The 17,680-nt window shown below is 65.8% G+C and overlaps 2 protein-coding genes across 2 annotated transcripts; one reads left to right on the top strand and one right to left on the bottom strand.

Annotated features, from left to right (window-relative positions):
- The first annotated feature begins 36 nt into the window (after positions 1-36).
- Positions 37-6,788, top strand: LOC307096570 (plakophilin-1). Its single transcript, XM_079800871.1, has 8 exons — positions 37-151; positions 1,881-2,036; positions 2,900-3,076; positions 3,325-3,478; positions 4,104-4,290; positions 4,589-4,673; positions 5,071-5,174; positions 5,353-6,788. Exons 1-7 carry the CDS (start codon positions 71-73, stop codon positions 5,143-5,145), a joined length of 915 nt encoding a protein of 304 aa, XP_079656997.1. The 5' UTR covers positions 37-70; the 3' UTR covers positions 5,146-5,174; positions 5,353-6,788.
- Positions 6,789-10,755: 3,967 nt separating this feature from the next.
- TNNT2 (troponin T2, cardiac type) lies at positions 10,756-17,398 on the bottom strand. Its single transcript, XM_079800869.1, has 11 exons — positions 17,310-17,398; positions 16,708-16,743; positions 16,151-16,184; positions 15,179-15,239; positions 14,839-14,955; positions 13,877-13,954; positions 13,527-13,637; positions 11,974-12,083; positions 11,385-11,475; positions 11,205-11,245; positions 10,756-10,986 (listed from the first exon to the last, which is right to left on the bottom strand). Exons 4-11 carry the CDS (start codon positions 15,230-15,232, stop codon positions 10,941-10,943), a joined length of 648 nt encoding a protein of 215 aa, XP_079656995.1. The 5' UTR covers positions 15,233-15,239; positions 16,151-16,184; positions 16,708-16,743; positions 17,310-17,398; the 3' UTR covers positions 10,756-10,940.
- Positions 17,399-17,680: the final 282 nt, after the last annotated feature.

The following is a 17,680-nucleotide window of genomic DNA, read 5'->3' as shown; positions in this document are numbered from 1 at the left end:
CCAAGCCTCCTGCCCACCGCCCCCTCCGTCCCTCAGGAACCTCAGCTCGGCCGACGCGGGCCGGCAGACCATGCGCAACTACACGGGGCTCATCGACGCCCTCATGGCCTACGTCCAGAACTGCGTGGCCGCCAGCCGCTGCGACGACAAGGTGAGGGCGTGGCCGGGGGGCACCCCCATCGGAAGGGAGAGCAGGGCCTCCGGACAGAACCTGTGCCGGGCTGCTCAGCCTGGTCCCAATGGGCATCTTGCTTTTTTATCTATCTACCTACCTATCTATTTATCTATCTATCTATCATCTATCTGTCTATCTATCTACCTACCTACCTATCTACCTACCTACCTACCTACCTATTTATCTATTTATCTATCATCTATCTATTTATCTATCTATCTACCTACCTACCTATCTATTTATCTATCTATCATCTATCTACCTACCTATCTATCTACCTACCTACCTATCTATTTATCTATCTATCATCTATCTATCTATCTACCTATCTACCTATCTATCTACCTACCTACCTACCTATCTATCTATTTATCTATCATCTATCTATCTATCTACCTACCTATCTATCTATCTACCTACCTATCTATTTATCTATCTACCTACCTATCGATCTACCTATCTATCTATCTATCTATCTACCTACCTATCTATCTTTATCTATCTATCTATCTATCTACCTACCTATCTATCTATTTATCTATCTATCTATCTATCTATCTACCTACCTATCTATTTATCTATCATCTATCTATCTACCTATCTATCTACCTATCTATCTACCTACCTATCTATCTATCTATCTATCTACCTACCTATCGATCGATCTACCTACCTCTCTATCTATTTACCTACCTACCTATTTATCTATCATTTATTTATCTATCTACCTACCTATCTATTTATCTGTCTATCTATCTATCTACCTATCTATTTATCTATCTACCTACCTATCTATCGATCTACCTACCTATCTATCTATTTATCTATCTACCTACCTATTTATCTATCATTTATTTATCTATCTACCTATCTACCTATCTATCTATCTATCTATCTATCTATCTACCTACCTACCTATCTACCTATCTATCTATCATCTATTTATCTATCTACCTACCTACCATATCTATCTATCTATTTATTTATCTATCTATCTACCTACCTATCTATTTATCTATCATCTACCTACCTACCTACCTATTTATCATCTATTTATCTATCTACCTACCTATCTATTTATCTACCTACCTACCTACCTATATATATATATATATCCATCTATCTACCTACCTATCTATCTATCTATTTATTTTTTTTAATTGATTCCAGAGAGGAAGGGAGAGGGAGAGAGAGAGAAAAACATCAATACTGAGAGAGAATCATGGATCGGCTGCCTCCTGCACGCCCCCCACTGGGGATCGAGCCCACAACCCGGGCGTGTGCCCTGACCGGGAATCAAACCAGTGACCTCCTGGTTCATAGATCAGCCGGGCTCGGTGGCTTTTGAACCGACAGATGTCAGGACGGCTCCCGTAGCCCTTCTGACCCCTGGCATGTTGGCCAGAGCAGTAGACACAGGCCGCTGCCTGCTGTCCTACTAGGCGCTGGGCCCCCTCCTAGGCACCTCCCATGGTAACCTCCCCAACAGCCCGGAGCAGGTGACTTCAGCCCCATTTCACAGCCGGGGAGACTGAGGCTCCGGGAGGCAGAGCCAGTCGCTCCACGCACACAGGCAGGGCGTGAGGGCACCGGATTCAAGCCCAGGTTCCGGAAGGGCCCCGGACGGGTCTTGGCTGTGTGTGTGTGTGGGGGGGAGCCCGGGCGGCCCCCAGCGCGGCTCAGGCCCCCGCTCCCTTGCCCCCAGTCCGTGGAGAACTGCATGTGCGTCCTGCACAACCTCTCGTACCGCCTGGACGCCGAGGTGCCCACCCGCTACCGCCAGCTGGAGTACAACGCCCGCAACACCTACACCGAGAAGTCCTCCACCGGCTGCTTCAGCAACAAGAGCGACAAGATGCTGGTGAGCGGCTGGGCCCTCCCGTCCCCCCAGGCCCAGCCTCCGCCCCCGCCCCCGCCCCCCGGGCCTGGCCTCCCGACCTCTCTGCCCACGGGAGCCTGCCGCCCTCCGGGACCGGCCAGGGGGCCTCTCACCGTCTCCCCTTCGTCCCCCTTTGCGCTGAGATTCGGGGTGACGGGGCTCTCACCCCTCTCCGGCCCGGTCCCCGATGCCTCAGGGTCTCCTGGGTTCCCCAGAGGCAGGAGGGGCCGGGCCCCTGAGGGCAGGTTTACTCCACGGGGCAGGACTGTGGGCCCCGGCCCGGCCCCCTGCCCCGGGGACCCCACGCTGCCTCTCTGGGGCAGGAAGCAGCGTGGCGAGAGCCCCCACAGCGGCCGCCGCGCGGCCAGGTTTGGCCAGGGGCTGGTCACTGCCCGAGGGACCGGGCGCTTTCCGTCCTCAGACCTGACCCCGGGACCACGGCAGGGCCCTCGCTGCTTTTATTTATTTATTTTTTAATTCATTTCAGAGAGGAAGGGAGAGGGAGAGAGAGAGAAACATCCATGAGGAGAGAGAATCATGGACCGGCTGCCTCCCGCATGCCCCTCATTGGGACTCAATCCTGCAGCCCGGGCCTGTGTCCCGACCAGGAATCGAACCCTGACCTCCTGGTTCCTAGGTCGACGCTCAGCCAAGGAGCCCCGCCGGCCGGGCCTCCCTCCCTCTTTCTTGTGGCCCCAGTGAGGGGAGGGGCCCCGGGTGGGCGCCCAGGCGGGAACCGAGCCCTGAGGCGGGGGAGGGGGCGGGGGCGGGAGGGACGGAGAGGGGGGCAGCGTGCTTGGGTGCGGCCCTGCGGAGGCGCCTGCTGACCTGCCCTGTGTGCCCAGAACAACAACTACGACTGCCCGCTCCCGGAGGAGGAGACCAACCCCAAGGGCAGCAGCTGGCTGTACCACTCGGACGCCATCCGCACCTACCTGAGCCTCATGGGCAAGAGCAAGAAGGACGCCACCCTGGAGGCCTGCGCGGGGGCCCTGCAGAACCTGACGGCCAGCAAGGGGCTGGTGAGGACCCCCCCCCCCCCGTCCCCGTCCCCGTCCCCCTGCACCACCCCCACCCCGGCCTCAGCCCCCTGCACCACCCCCACCCCGGCCTCAGCCCCCTGCAGGCTGCTCCCCGCTTCCCCGGCCGGCGGCCCTGAGTCCCCTGCAGGAGGGAAGGACCCGGCCTCTCTGTGGGGCCCCCCCGCCCCCTCCTCCCCAGCCCCGGGCCCCGGGAGCTCAGGCCGGGCCTCACGGGGTCCTCTGTCCAGATGTCCAGCGGCATGAGCCAGCTCATCGGGCTCAAGGAGAAGGGACTGCCGCACATCGCACGCCTGCTGCAGTCCGGCAACTCGGACGTGGTGCGCTCCGGCGCCTCCCTGCTCAGCAACATGTCCCGCCACCCGGCGCTGCACCGAGTGATGGGTGAGCGCCCGCCCAGGCCGACCCCCGCCCCACAGCCGGGCCACCCACCCGCCCCCCACAGCCGGGCCGCCCCCCACCCCACAGCCAGACCGCCCCCCACAGCCGGGCCGCCCCCCCCTACAGCCGGGCTGCCCCCTGCCCCACAGCCAGGCCACCCACCCGCCCCCCACAGCCGGGCCGCCCCCCACAGCCAGGCCGCCCCCCCCACAGCCAGGCCATCCCCCCCCACAGCCAGGCCACCCACCCGCCCCCCACAGCCAGGCCGCCCCCCGCCCCCCACTCTCCAGGGCCACTGGAAGGTCACCTTCTACCTGCCTCCCGGGGCGAGCCTTCAGGGGGGACGCTCGGAGGTGGGAAGGGCCCGGTCACCTGGGATGGACAGCAGGTGTGGGAGGTCCCACCCGGGTCCCCAGCCCCCCTTGGGAGCTGGAACGGACCCCCAGGCCCCCTCTCTCCCTCGGTCCCTGGACCCCCCGCCTCCCTCTCCCTCGGTCCCCGGACCCCCAGCCCCTCCCTCCCTGACCCCCAGCCCCTCCCTCCCTGACCCCCAGCCCCTCCCTCCCCTGACCCCCAGGCCCCTCTCCCTCGGTCCCCTGACCCCCCCCCCGCCCCCCTTCTCTCCCAGGGAACCAAGTGTTCCCCGAGGTGACCCGGCTGCTGACCAGCCACACGGGCAACACCAGCAACTCGGAGGACATCCTGTCCTCGGCCTGCTACACCGTGCGGAACCTGATGGCCTCCCAGCCGCACATGGCCAAGCAGTTCCTCTCCGGCAGCACCGTCAACAACCTCCTCAACCTGTGCCGCAGCAGGTGCGCGGGGCGGGGCCCGCCCGCCCCCTCCCCCAGCCTCCCAGCCCCCCAGCCTCGGAGCTCAGGGCCCAGCCGCCAGGCCCCAGGGCAGCCGGGGTCACCCGGGTACACTGCGTCCTCGGAGGGTCAGGCCAGCAGGAGGCAGGGGCTGGGCGGGAGCTTCATTCTCCCTCCTCCCAGGACCAGGGCCGGGGTGGGGCCCCCAATGTCTCCAAGACCCGGAGGTGAGGGTGGGAGGGAGGGGGCCTGACCCCGTGTCCCCGGAGCCTCACCCACAATGCACTTCCCGCCTACACAGCGCCTCCCCCAAGGCCGCCGAGGCCGCCCGGCTGCTGCTGACTGACATGTGGTCCAGCAAGGAGCTGCAGAGCGTCCTCCGGCAGGTAAGGGCCCCCCACCCCCCCGCGCCCCGCCGGCCGGGCCTCCCGGAGCCCTGGGTCTGATGGCCTCTGAGGTCCCCGCCTGCCGGCCGGGCGGGTGGGTGGGGAGGGGAAGAGGTGGCCGAGGGTGGACCCGGCACCGCAGTTTGGCTCGGAAAGAAGGGAGACGAAGGATGGTGGAGTGATGCCTGTGTGAGGACAGGGGGTCCGGGCATCTCTGCGGAGACCGAGGGAGTGGGTGGAGCAGGGCGGGGGGCCGGGGGGGTGTCCAGGGGGGTGAGATGGTAGTTCGGGGGTCTCAGAGGCCCGAGAGCCTCCGGATGGGCAGGAGAGGAGGCGGGCGAGCAGGCCTGCAGGGGCGCAGACGCCGGGACCCACGCTCGCTGTCCCCCCCCTGCAGCAAGGCTTCGACAGGAACATGCTGGGCGCCTTGGGCGGGGCCAACAGCCTCCGGAACTTCACCTCCCGGTTCTGAGGGGGCTGACGAGTAGGCTCGGCTCGCAGGTGAGGCTCAGCCCGGCCCCGGGTCAGGGGGGCCCCGGGACCCCGCGGCCTCGGCCAGTCTCAGGGCGAGGGGCCGGCCCACAGAGAGCATCCTCACCGGGGTGCCCCGGCCCTCATGGGGTGCCCTCACCGGGGTGCCCCGGCCCTCACCCGCTGCCACCACCTCCTCCCTTTGCAGAAACGACACGACCCCGCGGAGGAGGCCTCGGCCCGGCTGTGCAGTATTTGGACAAGTTCAAGCCACGGAGATCAAAACCTGGGAACGGTGGCCGACGGAGAGATTTTCGGATTCTTTTTTCCCCTTGGCAATGGGGGTTGGGGAGGGTGGGGGGGGGCCTTTCTTGAGTTAAGTGAGCTTTTTCCGATGTCCATACTTCTTTTGCTGAGAAATGGTATATATATATATGTGTATAGCGTAAGTGTGTGTGTGCAAGCATGTGTGTGTGCATGCGTGTGTGTGTGCACGCGTGTGTGTGTGCGTGCACGTGTGTGTGTGTGTGAGTGCCTGTGGGCTTGGCCTTGAACCGCAGGCACCAGGCAGCTGCCGGACGCGGCTCAGAGGCCGGGAGGAGGCTCCCCTGTTGCTTACCCTGTGCTTTGTGGGCGCTGCCCCCGGGGTCCCCCCAGGGTCCTGCAGGGGGGCCTCTCCCAGGGGCACCCTCCCCCCCCCCTCTGGAGGCAGCTTGGCAGGAAGGAGGCGGGCTGGGTGCTGAGGTCCGTGGGTCTCATGGGGCAGTCTGGTTGCAGAGCCAAGGACTGGGCTGGGCGGGGGCGGGGCCCGGGACACAGGCCAGGACAGGCACACCTGGTTGGCTGTGCGGGGTCTCTCCTTGGGGAGTGGGGCCCCCCGGGGAGAGGGGGGGAGCCACGGGCAGGCGGGCCAGGGAATGACAGGCTGTCTGCCCGTCGGCTGCCCTGTGGGGAGGGGCCAGGCTGGGCCCGGACAGGGGTCATTGGGAAACTCCCAGGAGGGCGCGTCCCACCACCACACGCGGGGGCCTGGGAGACTCAAGGGAGGGAGGGTGTGGGGTTCGGGACGCACGGAGAAAGGGAGGAACAGACCAGCCAACGGGACTGTCCCCTCAGCCAGAGGCCCCACCGTCCCCTGGGCCCCAGCCGGCCCGACTCCACGGGGACAGAGAGAGGCCCGTCCGGGGCGCCTGCCACCCCCAGGACCCCACTTCACATGCATTTCAGAGGGAAGAGCTGGCTGTAAACGGGCCTCAGAGGGCTGTGGCCGGAGCGGATCCCAGGGGCCCAGGTGTCCCAGCCCCCGCCCCCGCCTCCCTGGCCTCGGGGCCTCGGGCAGGACGTCCCTGGGGCCCATGTCCCTCTCTGGACCCTCACCCTCGGAGCCTGGCGCGGAGGTGGGGCGGCTGGGGTGGCGGCAGCCAGGCGGGGGCAGGGGCGGGGGTGCTGGGAGCTGTCCGGCGCCCTCGCGCCCGGCTCCGTGTTGGTGTGCGAGCTCGGTGTGGGCCTGGCCGGGCCCCGTGCGCCTGTGTGATGCGCTATGTATTTGCTTTTTTGGAAATCAATAAATCGCTGGCATGTCTGTGACCGTTCCAAGCAGTGGATTATTTGGGGGTGCCGTGGAGCAGCCTTCCAGGCCACACACCCCCCCCCCGACTGGCCCCCGAGCCGGGCAAGGACCGAGAGTGACCCTGTAGGGACGGGGAGGCCACCACCCACACCCCTGCTCCGTGTCGGGGTCCACAGGTCCCCCAGGAGGCTGCGGGCGCAGGGAGGGAGCAGCGTGCCCCGCAGGGCACCCGCGGGGGAAAGAAGCTTCCGGGGTAGCAGGCACCCCAGTTCCTACATGAGGACACGGAGACCCGGAGACAGAAGGTGACCTGCCCAGTCGTGGCCGCTGTGGCTCAGTGGATAGAGCGTGGGCCTGCGGACCCAAGGGTCCCGGGTTCGATTCCCGGCCCGGGCGCCTGCCCAGGTTTCCCCCGCTCGATCCCCAGTAGGGGGCGTGCAGGAGGCAGCCGATCAGGGATTCTTTCTCTCTCATCATGGATGTTTCTATCTCTCTCCCCCTCTCCCTTCCTCTCTGAAATCAATAAAAATAAAAACATAAACATTTCTAATGTCTTAAAAAATAAAAAGAGCCGAAACCGGTGTGGCTCGGTGGATAGAGCGTCGGCCTGCGGACTGAAGGGTCCCGGGTTCGATTCCGGTCAAGGGCATGTACCTTGGTTGCGGGCACATCCCCAGTGGGGGGTGTGCAGGAGGCAGCTGATCGATGTTTCTCTCTCATCGATGTTTCTCTCTCATCGATTTTTCTGACTCTCTGTCCCTCTCCCTTCCTCTCTGTAAAAGATCAATAAAAAATATTTTAAAAAATAAAAATAAAAAAAATAAAAAGAAAGAAAAAACATCCGGGAGTTCCCACTTTTCTGAAGGGAGAATTCCCCCAGGCTGGCCCCGCCCCCTCGCGCCCCCCCCCTCCCCGGTGCGCTCTCACCCTGCGCCCTGCAGGTCCCTGGTCCCCGGACACGCCCCGCGGGTCTGAGCCCGCGTGCCCGCCCCGCCCCACCCCACCGGTCCCGGAGGCCGCTCCCCGGGGCCCCCTCCCCGGACCTGGGCGCTCACCCCCCGCGGAGGCCCAGGCCCCCCTGACGTGCGGGGATTCCATCTCGCCGCCGCGCAGGGTGGGCTCCCACGGGCCGTGCTGCGCAGGGGACTCGGGTGGGGAATCCGGGTCCCGCGTGGACCTGACCGGAGAGGCTCCCGGCCGTCCAAGACCCGCCCCCTGACCCCGCCCAAGACCCCCCCACCCCACCCAAGACCCGCCCCCTGACCCCGCCCAAGACCCCCCCCACCCCACCCAAGACCCGCCCCCTGACCCCGCCCAAGACCCCCCCACCCCGGCCAAGACCCGCCCCCTGACCCCGTCTAAGACCCACCCCCCACCCCACCCCGGCCAAGACCCGCCCCCTGACCCCGCCCAAGACCCCCCCCACCCCGGCCAAGACCCGCCCCCTGACCCTGCCCAAGACCCCCCCACCCCGGCCAAGACCCGCCCCCTGACCCCGTCTAAGACCCACCCCCCACCCCACCCCGGCCAAGACCCGCCCCCTGACCCCGCCCAAGACCCCCCCACCCCGGCCAAGACCCGCCCCCTGACCCCGTCTAAGACCCACCCCCCACCCCACCCCGGCCAAGACCCGCCCCCTGACCCCGCCCAAGACCCCCCCACCCCGGCCAAGACCCGCCCCCTGACCCCGCCCAAGACCCCCCCACCCCAGCCAAGACCCGCCCCCTGACCCCGCCCAAGACCCCCCCCACCCCGGCCAAGACCCGCCCCCTGACCCCGCCCAAGACCCCCCCACCCCGCCCAAGACCCACCCCTGACCCGTCTAAGACCCACCCCCCACCCCACCCCGGCCAAGACCCGCCCCCCGAGGGGGACGCCCTGCTCCTCCTTGCTCTCAGCGAGTGGGGAAAGGGGGCGGGGTCTGTGGGTGAACAGGTGGGCGGGGGGGGGGGGGGGGGGGTTCCCGCCCCAAGAAGCACCCGGTCTGGCCCTCCAGAAGGTGAGAACGAGGCCTGTGTTAATTAGCCAGTTTTATTGTTTTACTTTAAAAATAAATATATATATTTTTTATTGATTTCAGAGAGGAAGGGAGAGGGAGAGGGAGAGAGAAAAACATCCATGATGAGAGAGAACCATGGGTCGGCTGCCTCCTGCACGCCCCCTACTGGGGGGTCGAGCCTGCAACCCCGGGCCTGTGCCCTTGACCGGGAATCGAACCCGGGACTCCCCGAGGCCAAGGCTCTACCCGCTGAGCCAAACCAGCGAGGGCTCGGTGTCTTTTAAAATGTGCTCTTCCTTGTTTCTGTCAGACACCCGATAATCCTTCGGTAGAAAGTGTATCCGGCAGATTATAAACAAACAAACCCGTAATCACAACAACCAGGACGCTGCACTATGACCTCGACGGTCACCTCCCCCCCCCCCCTTAGCCTCGGTTTACTCGTGTGTAAAATGGGTTCTAGCTGCAGGCCCTGACTCGGCAGTAGTTAGGGAATGTCTGTAAGATACTCGGCGCAGCGCCTGCGCACAGTAGGGCAAGGGCGCACAGTAGGGCTCGTTGGTGGCAGATACGGGGCCGGAGGGGGGGTCCCTGTGTGCCAAGTTCAGGGGGAAGAACTCTCCTTGTCCTTTTACCCCCAGCAGCAACCAAGTGACCTCCTCCTCTGGGGAACTGGCAGGGGAGGGGTGGGCGGGGACAGGACAGGGGTGAGGCCGCTTATACTCAGCAGGTCTCTCTGATCCCCGTCAGTCAGTCAGTACGGCGGCGGCGGCGGCGGTGTCAGCACAATCTCAGCCCAGAGCCGCCCGCCCGCCCGGGACCGCACCACCTCCCACCGCCCTCCATCCAGGTTCCTAAAAAGCAGCCCAGCCCTCCCTCCCCCCCCACCCCGCACTCCCCCCGAACCTCCTTCAGCTTGGCACTGCCCGGGCCTGATTTACCGGGGGAAGCTGCTTTGGGATTAGGGTGTGGGGAAGGTGTGGCGGGTGTGGCCAGGGCCTGAGCGCCGGGCCACGGGCGGGGTGCCCAGGGGTGCCCGCCCCCGTGTGGAGACAGTCCTCTCAGTGGCCAGCAGTTTGCACCCCCACAGCGGCTGGGCTTGTTGGCGGGGGTGGGGGGGAGCCAGTGGGCGGGGACAGGAGGGAGGGAAGGCAGGTGGGGCACCCAGACCTGGTTTCTGGAGGGTGTTGCCCGTGGAACCCATGGACACTCAGGGGTCCCCCAAAGACTTCGGGAGATCGGGGGCTCGAGCAGCCCTCAGGGACGGGAGAGGTAGGATTCCAGGGAGGGGGGGAGGGGCGTTCCGGGTTAGGGAACAGCGGGGACACAGACTCCGTGGCCAGCCCTGCCCTCCAGCCAGCCCCCACCCAGCCTGGGACCGTCCCTGAGAGAGGACACCCCAGCCCCCCCGCCCTCTCCAGAAACCGGCTGTGGAGTCAGGGGTGGGGCCCGCCTGGGAGTGGATGCTGCCGCCTCGGTCCTGCCCTGGCACAGACGGGGCAGCCACGGGCGGGGACTTGGCTGTCTCCTCCTCACGCTCTGGACCCCCTTTCCTCAGAGGCCTCGGTCTCCCCGGGACTCGGGCCCTCGTACCTGGTACCTGGTCAGGTGAGGGAGGCTCTCCTGTCGCCCGCCCCCCTCCTGCCAGGTGAGACAGGGGAAGTGACGGACGCCCTAGCCCATTTGGTTCAGTGGATAGAGCGTGGGCCTGTGGATGGAAGCATCGGTTCGGTTCCGGTCAAGGGCATGTACCTTGGTTGCAGGCACATCCCCAGTGGGGGGTGTGCAGGAGGCAGCTGATCGATGTTTCTCTCTCATCGATGTTTCTAACTCTCTATCCCTCTCCCTTCCTCTCTGTAAAAAAATCAATTAAATATATATATATATATATTAAAGTTTAAAGAAATAAAATAAAAAATCAATGGGAAAATATCCTCGGGTGAGGATGAACAAAAAACACACGAATAAAATAAAATAATAAAATAAAATAAAATAAAATAATAAAATAAAATAAAGAAAGCGACAGCAATGCCATTGGGTGCGTGGTGGCTTTATTCCCGGCGTGGTGTGGGCATGTGGGTTGCAGCCGTGCGTGGCGGTGGCCAGCTGGGCCCCCCTGGTATCCAGACAGGACCTGCTCCCCACCCCGCCCCCCGGTGCCAGGAGGGCCCAAGGGCTGGGGGGCCTGCAGGGCGGGCAGGACACGGCCAGGAGCAGATCTGGGCCTTCACTTCCAGCGTCCCGTGACCTTGGCCTTGCCTCGGGTCTTGGAGCTGAGGGAGAAGCAGGACCCAGTCGGAGGGGCCCCGGGCAGGCGGGAGGTCTCCCCAGGGTGGGTGCTGAGGGTGGGAGGGGGCAGCCTGGGTGGGCAGTGGCCAAGGGCGAGGGGACAGGGAGGCCCTGGAGGCCAGAGGAGGAGGCCTGGGCGCTGGAGGAGGCCACCAGGCCGTAGACGGACAAGAGGGAGGAGGCGGGGCCAGGGGAGACTCACACTTTCTGGTTGTCGTTGATTCTGTTCCGGAGCACATTGATCTGCAGGAAAAGTGGGGAAGGCAGGGTCACGTGGGAGCTCATGTGGCTCAAGTCCCAGGTGGCTAGAGGGGGGGGAAGGGAGGGGTGTCCCAGCCCAGCAACAGGGTGGATCCGCTTCAATCAGGGGGAGCAGGCTCACCTCGTATTTCTGCTGCTTGAACTTCTCCTGCAGGTCGAACTTCTCAGCCTCCAGGTTGTAGATGCATTGCCACAGCTCCTTGGCCTTCTCCCTGCACGGGGGCCAGAGTGGGGGGTCGGGGCGGGGGGGGGGGATGAGGACAATACGGACGGGCCCCTCATCTGCCTTCACCCTCATCCTGACCCGGGGGCCCCCAAGGCCTCAGACTGCCTGCCCCCCTGCCCCCCTGCCCCCCTGGCTCAGCCCAGGGCCCAGAGAGCAGGTACCCAGGGCTGCCAAGACCAGGCTCCGGGGACACGGGGGGAGAGGGGGGAGCCCTCTGTCCTTGCGGAGCATCTAGTTCGACCCCCTCCCCACCACCTGCGTGCAGAGGGCAAGGTGAGCCCCCGACAGGTGAGCTGCTGTCCCACCCGCAAAGCCAGGCAAGGCGTTGGCTGCACCTGCGGACGCCAGTCCCGCCCCCTAAACGCGCCCTGGGGAGGATGCGTGGGGCGGCAGCGACCCCTGGTGGCAGCCGCGAGCACGCGCGCCCTTGCCGGCGCCCTCGCGCTGCGCATGCGCGCGGCCGCAGCATCCCCCGGGGCCGCACCTCAGCTGGTCTTCATTCAGGTGGTCGATGGCCAGCACCTTCCTGCGCTCGGCCAGGATCTTCTTCTTCTTTTCCCGCTCCGTCTGCCTCTTCCCGCTTCTCTTCTCCGTCTGGAGGGGGTGGCCAGCGGGGGACGGGGCGTTCGCTGGAGGACACCCCCTCCCCCTTGTTCCCCAGCGCCCCCCCAAAACCCAGTGGGGACCCATTGCTCATCCTCTTCCCGCAACACCCAGCCCATCCCTGCCCGGATTCCCCGGGGAAACCGAGGCCCGGACGAAAAGGGTCATTTGGGCCACCCAGTCCCAGCGCCACGGCCCTCCCTCCAGGGAGCCCCCCAAAACGAAGAGGAGGTTTCGTACCCACCTGCGCCTGCTAAACCAGGGAACCAGGACAGACAGACCCAGAGAGAAAGGCGGAGGAGATGGGACAGAGACAGAGAGAGGGCAGGCACGAGGCGGAGGGCGGAGGACCAGGCAGAGAGAGAGAGAGGGGACAAGGAGACGGAGACTCAGACGCGGTCCCTGGGGGGGAGGGGGACGGGGGTGGGGGGCTGGGGGGCAGGGCTGGTCTGAGAGCAGGGCGGCCAGAGCCAGAGTTTGGCTGTGTGGTCCCTGCGGGGCAGAGCGGGGAGGCGGGCCCGGTTCTGAGCTGGGGACTGGGACAGTCTGTGGGACGTTCCCCTCCTCCCAGGAGGACCGGGGGCGTCTAGCGGGCGTGGGGCATGGGAGTCAGGGATGGAGGGTGAGCTTCCCGGAATAAGCCACCTCCCCAGGGTGCGCCCCCTTGACCTCAGGCCACGTTAACCCCATTTTACAGATGAGGAAACTGAGGCCCCACACAGCTGTCTCCGACCAGAGTCTCCAACTGGAGCTCTGAGTGGGCACCGGGCTCTGCCCGCTGTGTCCATCTGCGGGGGCGGGGGGAGGGGTTGGGGGAGGAGAGGCGGCTCCTGGGAGTGGATGGAGGGGGACAGAGCGGGGCGGCAAGCCATCCCAGCCCCGCCCACAGCCCCGACCCCAGCAGGCCCCTCCTGGGGAAACCGCCGCCTGAGGGGGCTGGAGGGCCGGCGGGAGGAGGCTGCGGCCTCACCCACAGCAGCTGGGAAGTTCCCCCTGGACCCCTGGTCCCTCAGGATCCCTTTGCCCGCAGGACCACCGCTGCCCCGCCCACCTTCGTGCTGCCCCGCCCACCTTCTGGGCACGTTGCCCCGCCCACCTTCTGGGTGTGATGTCCCGCCCACCTTCTGGGCACGCTGCCCCGCCCACCTTCGTGCTGCCCCGCCCACCTTCTGGGCACGTTGCCCCGCCCCCTCTGGACGTGCTGCCCCGCCCACCTCCTGGACGACCCGCCCACCTCCTTGTTCCGTTGCCCCGCCCCCTCTGGACTTGCTGCCCCGCCCACCTCCCAGATGCCCCGCCCACCTTCTGGGCACGTTGTCCCGCCCCTTCTGGACGTGCCGCCCCGCCCACCTCCAGGACGCCCCGCCCATCTCCTGGATGCCCCGCCCACCTCCTGGGTACGTTGCCCCGCCCACCTCCGGACGCCCCGCCCACCTTCTGGATGTAGCCTCCGAAGTGCATCATGTTGGACAGCGCCTTCTTCTTCCGGGCCTCGTCCTCCGCGCGCCTGCGGTTCTCCTCCTCCTCCCGCCGGGCTCGCTCCTCCTGGGGGGGGGGCGGGGGAGGCAGCCGTTAGGGGCGGGCTGGACCCCGGTTCCGGGGTTCCTGGATGCATGACCTGTGCTTTCTCTCCGGGGGGCTAGGGGGTCCCCGCCGGGGCCTGGCCCGCGGGGGTGGTGAGCCCTTGGGTGAGTGAGTGAGTGAATGAATGAATGAATGAATGAGGCCCCATCGCCCCGGGGTGCAGGAGCTGGGGGGGGGTGCCTCCGGGGCCGGTCGCTCACCGCCAGGCGGTTCTGCCGCTCCTTCTCCCGCTCGCTCCGGATGCGCTGCTGCTCCGCCCGCTCCGCCCTCCGCTTCTCCTGCGGGGAGAGGCCCAGCCGCCCGTGTGCACGGAGGGGGAGGAGGGGAGAGGGGAGGGGGAGGGGGGAGGGAGGGGGAAGGAAAGGGGGAAGGAAGGGGGAGGGAGGTGGCACAGGAACCCCGGGGACGGCCCCCTGGGCCTGGATCCCAGCCAGCCCAGGGACACTGGCCAGGTCTCAGCCCAGTGCTGCCCCCATGAGGCGGGGCCGCGCCCCACAGATGACCCCACCCAGGGGCACCCAGCGGGGGACTGGCCTCTCTCCGGGGTGAGACCCCTCCCCGCCCTGCCCCGCTCTGTGCTCAGATGGTGGCCAGGTCCCAGCTGCCGCCGCAGCAGCCGGTCGGTGCAGAGAAAAAACAACCAGCCGCCGCGTGGCTCAATGGCTGAGCGTTGACCTATGAACCAGGAGGCCCCGGGGTTCGATTCCCGGTCAGAGCACAGGCCCAGGTTGTGGGCTCGATCCCCAGTGTGGGGCGTGCAGGAGGCAGCCGATCCGTGATTCTCTCTCATCATGGATGCTTCTCTCTCTCTCTCTCTCTTCCTCTCCTTTCCTCTCAGAAATCAAGAAAAATAAATAAAAATAAAAATTTTTCAAATATCCCCACTCCACAGTGATGGAATGGTGGGGGAATCCCAGTCACCACACCTTCCCTCCCCTGCAGGGGAGCCGTGCCCAACGGGAGGGAGGGAGGCAGGCAGGGCCAGGGCAACGGGCACTGACCCGTCACCCCAAAGCCGGGCCCTGCTGCTCTCGGCTCCAGCCCCCCAAGGAGTGAGCGTCCGGGCTGCTGGGTTTCCTAATGGAGAGGCCTCCCCCAGCAGGCGAGGGGCATCCCGGAGGACTGCCTGGAGGAGGTGAGGCCCGGCTGGAGGGGCACCTACGATCCTGTCCTTGAGGGAGATGAGCTCCTCCTCCTCCTTCTTCCTGTTCTCGAAGTGGGCCTCGATCAGCGTCTGCAGCTCGTTCAGGTCCTTCTCGATGCGCTTCCGGTGGATGTCCTGCGGGACACGGCTCCAGGGGAGGGCGGGCAGGCACACCGCCCCCCTCCCCGCCCGAGGCCGCGGGCAGGGCCTGGGGCCTGGCCAGGAAGGGCACCGAGCCCTGCACCCCACCCCGTGCCGTCTCCTCTCAGCCCACACGAGTCAGGGGGGTCTCCCTCTCTCAGAGGGGCCCCCGCCCACCACCCCCACGCGGGCCTGCCCTCCCCGCAGCCCCACTCACGTCGAAGTCCACCCTCTCTCCGTCGGGGATCTTGGGGGGCACCAGGTTGGGCATGAAGGGCCTGGGGGGGAGAAGGAGGGTCTGTGAGCGCCCAGCGTCCCCTCCCCCGTGGGAGGGGCTGGGTCCCGGGGCAGACCGGTCCCGCCCCCTGCCGAGCGTGGCCACCTCTGGGTCACAGCGGGCGTCCCCACACTCGCTCGGCACCCGGGGCGCCCACGGCTCTCACAGGTCATTTCCCTCCGTCCTCACTGTCCAGCGAATCCCAGGTGGGAGCCCTGTGGCTCCGAGAAGCATGACCGGCTCAGAACCGGGCCTCCAGGAAGTGGAGAAGGGGGGACGGGCTTACCTGACGCCGGGTCCCTGTGGGGGACCCCACAGACTCGCCCGGGAGCCGAGGAGGCCTGTGGTTTGGCCCCTGCAAGTGTGCACGCACACACACACACACACACACACACACACACGCGCGCGCGCGCGGTGACAAAAAGACCCGGGGCGGGGCGGGGCGGGGGGCACCTGGCTGGTGCAGCTCAGTGGATAGAGCTTCGGCCCATGGACTGAAGGGTCCCGGGTTCGATTCCAGTCAAGGTGGGTGCGTGCGGGAGGCAACCCATTGATGTGTCTCTCTCACATCGATGTTCCTCTCTGTCTCTCACTCTCGCTTCCACTCTCTCTAAACATCAATGGGAAAATATCCCCGGGGGAGGATTAACCACAAAGGCCTGGGGGGTCTAGCCCTCCGTCTCCCCATCGCCCACAGGTCTGCGTGGGGCTGTGGACACGCAGGTGGCCGGGGAGGGAATGTGCTGGACACAGGACGGAGCGGGGGAGTCGGAGCCGGGCCGGTCAGTCTGTCCCCCGAGCCAGGGAGTGTCCCCCAGGAGCGTGCCTGCCACACCCGGGCCCGTGCCCCCCGCGCCCCCCTCCCTGCTGGCCCTCCGCTCCCCGGGCCTCCCACACGCGTGTCCTGCTCACCTGGGCTTGGGCTTGGACTCCCCGACGGGGCCATCTGCAGAGAGACGTGCACAGCCGGGGGTCAGGGGGCCCTGGCCCTGGGCCCAGCTCTGTCCCGAGGGGCTGGGGACCGAGGGCCTCCGTCTCCCCATCCGCACAGTGAGGCCCCTCCCGCCAGGGGCTCCCAGTCCCAGGAGCAACCGCGGGAATGGAGGCCCCGTGGGCTGCAAACCCCACACGCCCCCTGGAGCCCCGGGGGGCGGGGGGGATGCTGAGCCCCTGCTGGCTGCCCCTCCCCCAGGGGCGTGGCTGCAACCACAGCAGTGACCACCACGTGGACCACGAGGCCTTGGGGTTTCACCCACGGCCCCCCCCACACCCCCACACCCCGGCCAGGCAGTGTCTCTGGATTGAGGGGCAGAGGCATGGAGCCCAGCACCCCAAACCCGCGTCGTCACCACGTCTGTCCAGTCCCGTGAGCCCTCCCCCACCTCCCACCTCCCCGGGAGCCGCCTCCCTCACTGGGCAGGGGTCCCCGCATCACCCCAACCCTCTCGCCTCTGCCCAGCCGTCCTCACCTTCAGCCTCCTTCACTTCCTCCTCTTGTCTGTCGTCTGAACAGAACGAGAAACATCAACCACGTCCCGATTCTAAGCTCAGGGGCCCCCGCCAAGAGCCCCCCACAGACAGGACATGACCCAGTGCGCCTGCTGGGTTCCGGGGTCACAGGGCTGTCTGTTCACACACATGCACACACGTGCACACACGCACACACAGCCATGCATGCACGCACTCACCCATGCACACAACCACACATATATGCACACATAGCTATACACACAGCCACACACACACGTATACAACCCCCACACATACTCTCTCACACACATGCACACACACTTACATAGCCTCCACACATGCACACACACATATGTGCACATACATGCACACTCACACACACAGACACGTGCCCTGGGCCCGGCCTCCGCCCGACACAGAAGGTGCTCGCTGTCCCGGCTCCTCGGTGGACAACTGACCGCCGAGCCCCAGCCCAGACGGAGGCGCAGCCCCACGGGCTGGACGGCATGTCCGGGGGGTCTTTCCGGCCACAGGAGTGGCTGCGGGCTCTGCCCCCGCCCGGGCACCAGGGCGCAGCCCCACGCCCGCCCCAGAGCCCCACCTTCCGCGTTGGTCTCGGCCGGCCCCTCGCCCTCAGCCTCGCCCTCAGCCTCCTCCTCCGCTGCAGCCTCCTCCGCGGCCTCCTCCTCCACGGCCTCTTCCTGCTCTGAAGCGACAGGCGAGCGACGGGCACAGTGAGTGCCGGGCCGCCCTGCGCCTGCGGCCCCAGGACCAGAGGGGCGGGTGTAGGGGACCAGGAACCAGGAGCTCGGCCCCCACGGTCCTGCTGCAGCCGAGTGGAGTGACCCACAACCTACAATAGTCCCCCCCCCCCCCCCCGCCTGTGCGCCCGGCAGAGGGCGGCCAAGGTCATGATGGCCAAGGTCAGGGCGGCCAAGGTCAGGGTCGATCCTGTGTAGGAGCCAGGGCTGT

Source organism: Cnephaeus nilssonii (assembly GCF_951640355.1).
Source record: "Cnephaeus nilssonii genome assembly, contig: SCAFFOLD_191, whole genome shotgun sequence".
Lineage (NCBI taxonomy): Eukaryota > Metazoa > Chordata > Mammalia > Chiroptera > Vespertilionidae > Cnephaeus > Cnephaeus nilssonii.
This window is presented reverse-complemented; position numbering and strand designations above follow the sequence as displayed.

Bases quoted from the DNA above. Each gene is read 5' to 3' on its own strand.
- LOC307096570 (XM_079800871.1), top strand. From the start codon at position 71: ATGCGCAACTACACGGGGCTCATCGACGCCCTCATGGCCTACGTCCAG. The intron at 4,291-4,588 runs GTGCGCGGGGCG...CCGCCTACACAG, and splicing joins CTCAACCTGTGCCGCAGCAG to CGCCTCCCCCAAGGCCGCCG. The intron at 4,674-5,070 runs GTAAGGGCCCCC...CCCCCCCTGCAG, and splicing joins TGCAGAGCGTCCTCCGGCAG to CAAGGCTTCGACAGGAACAT.
- TNNT2 (XM_079800869.1), bottom strand. From the start codon at position 15,232: ATGCCCAACCTGGTGCCCCCCAAGATCCCCGACGGAGAGAGGGTGGAC. The intron at 13,955-14,838 runs GTAGGTGCCCCT...CTCTCCCCGCAG, and splicing joins TCTCCCTCAAGGACAGGATC to GAGAAGCGGAGGGCGGAGCG. The intron at 11,476-11,973 runs GTGCGGCCCCGG...GCCCCCGTGCAG, and splicing joins CTGAATGAAGACCAGCTGAG to GGAGAAGGCCAAGGAGCTGT.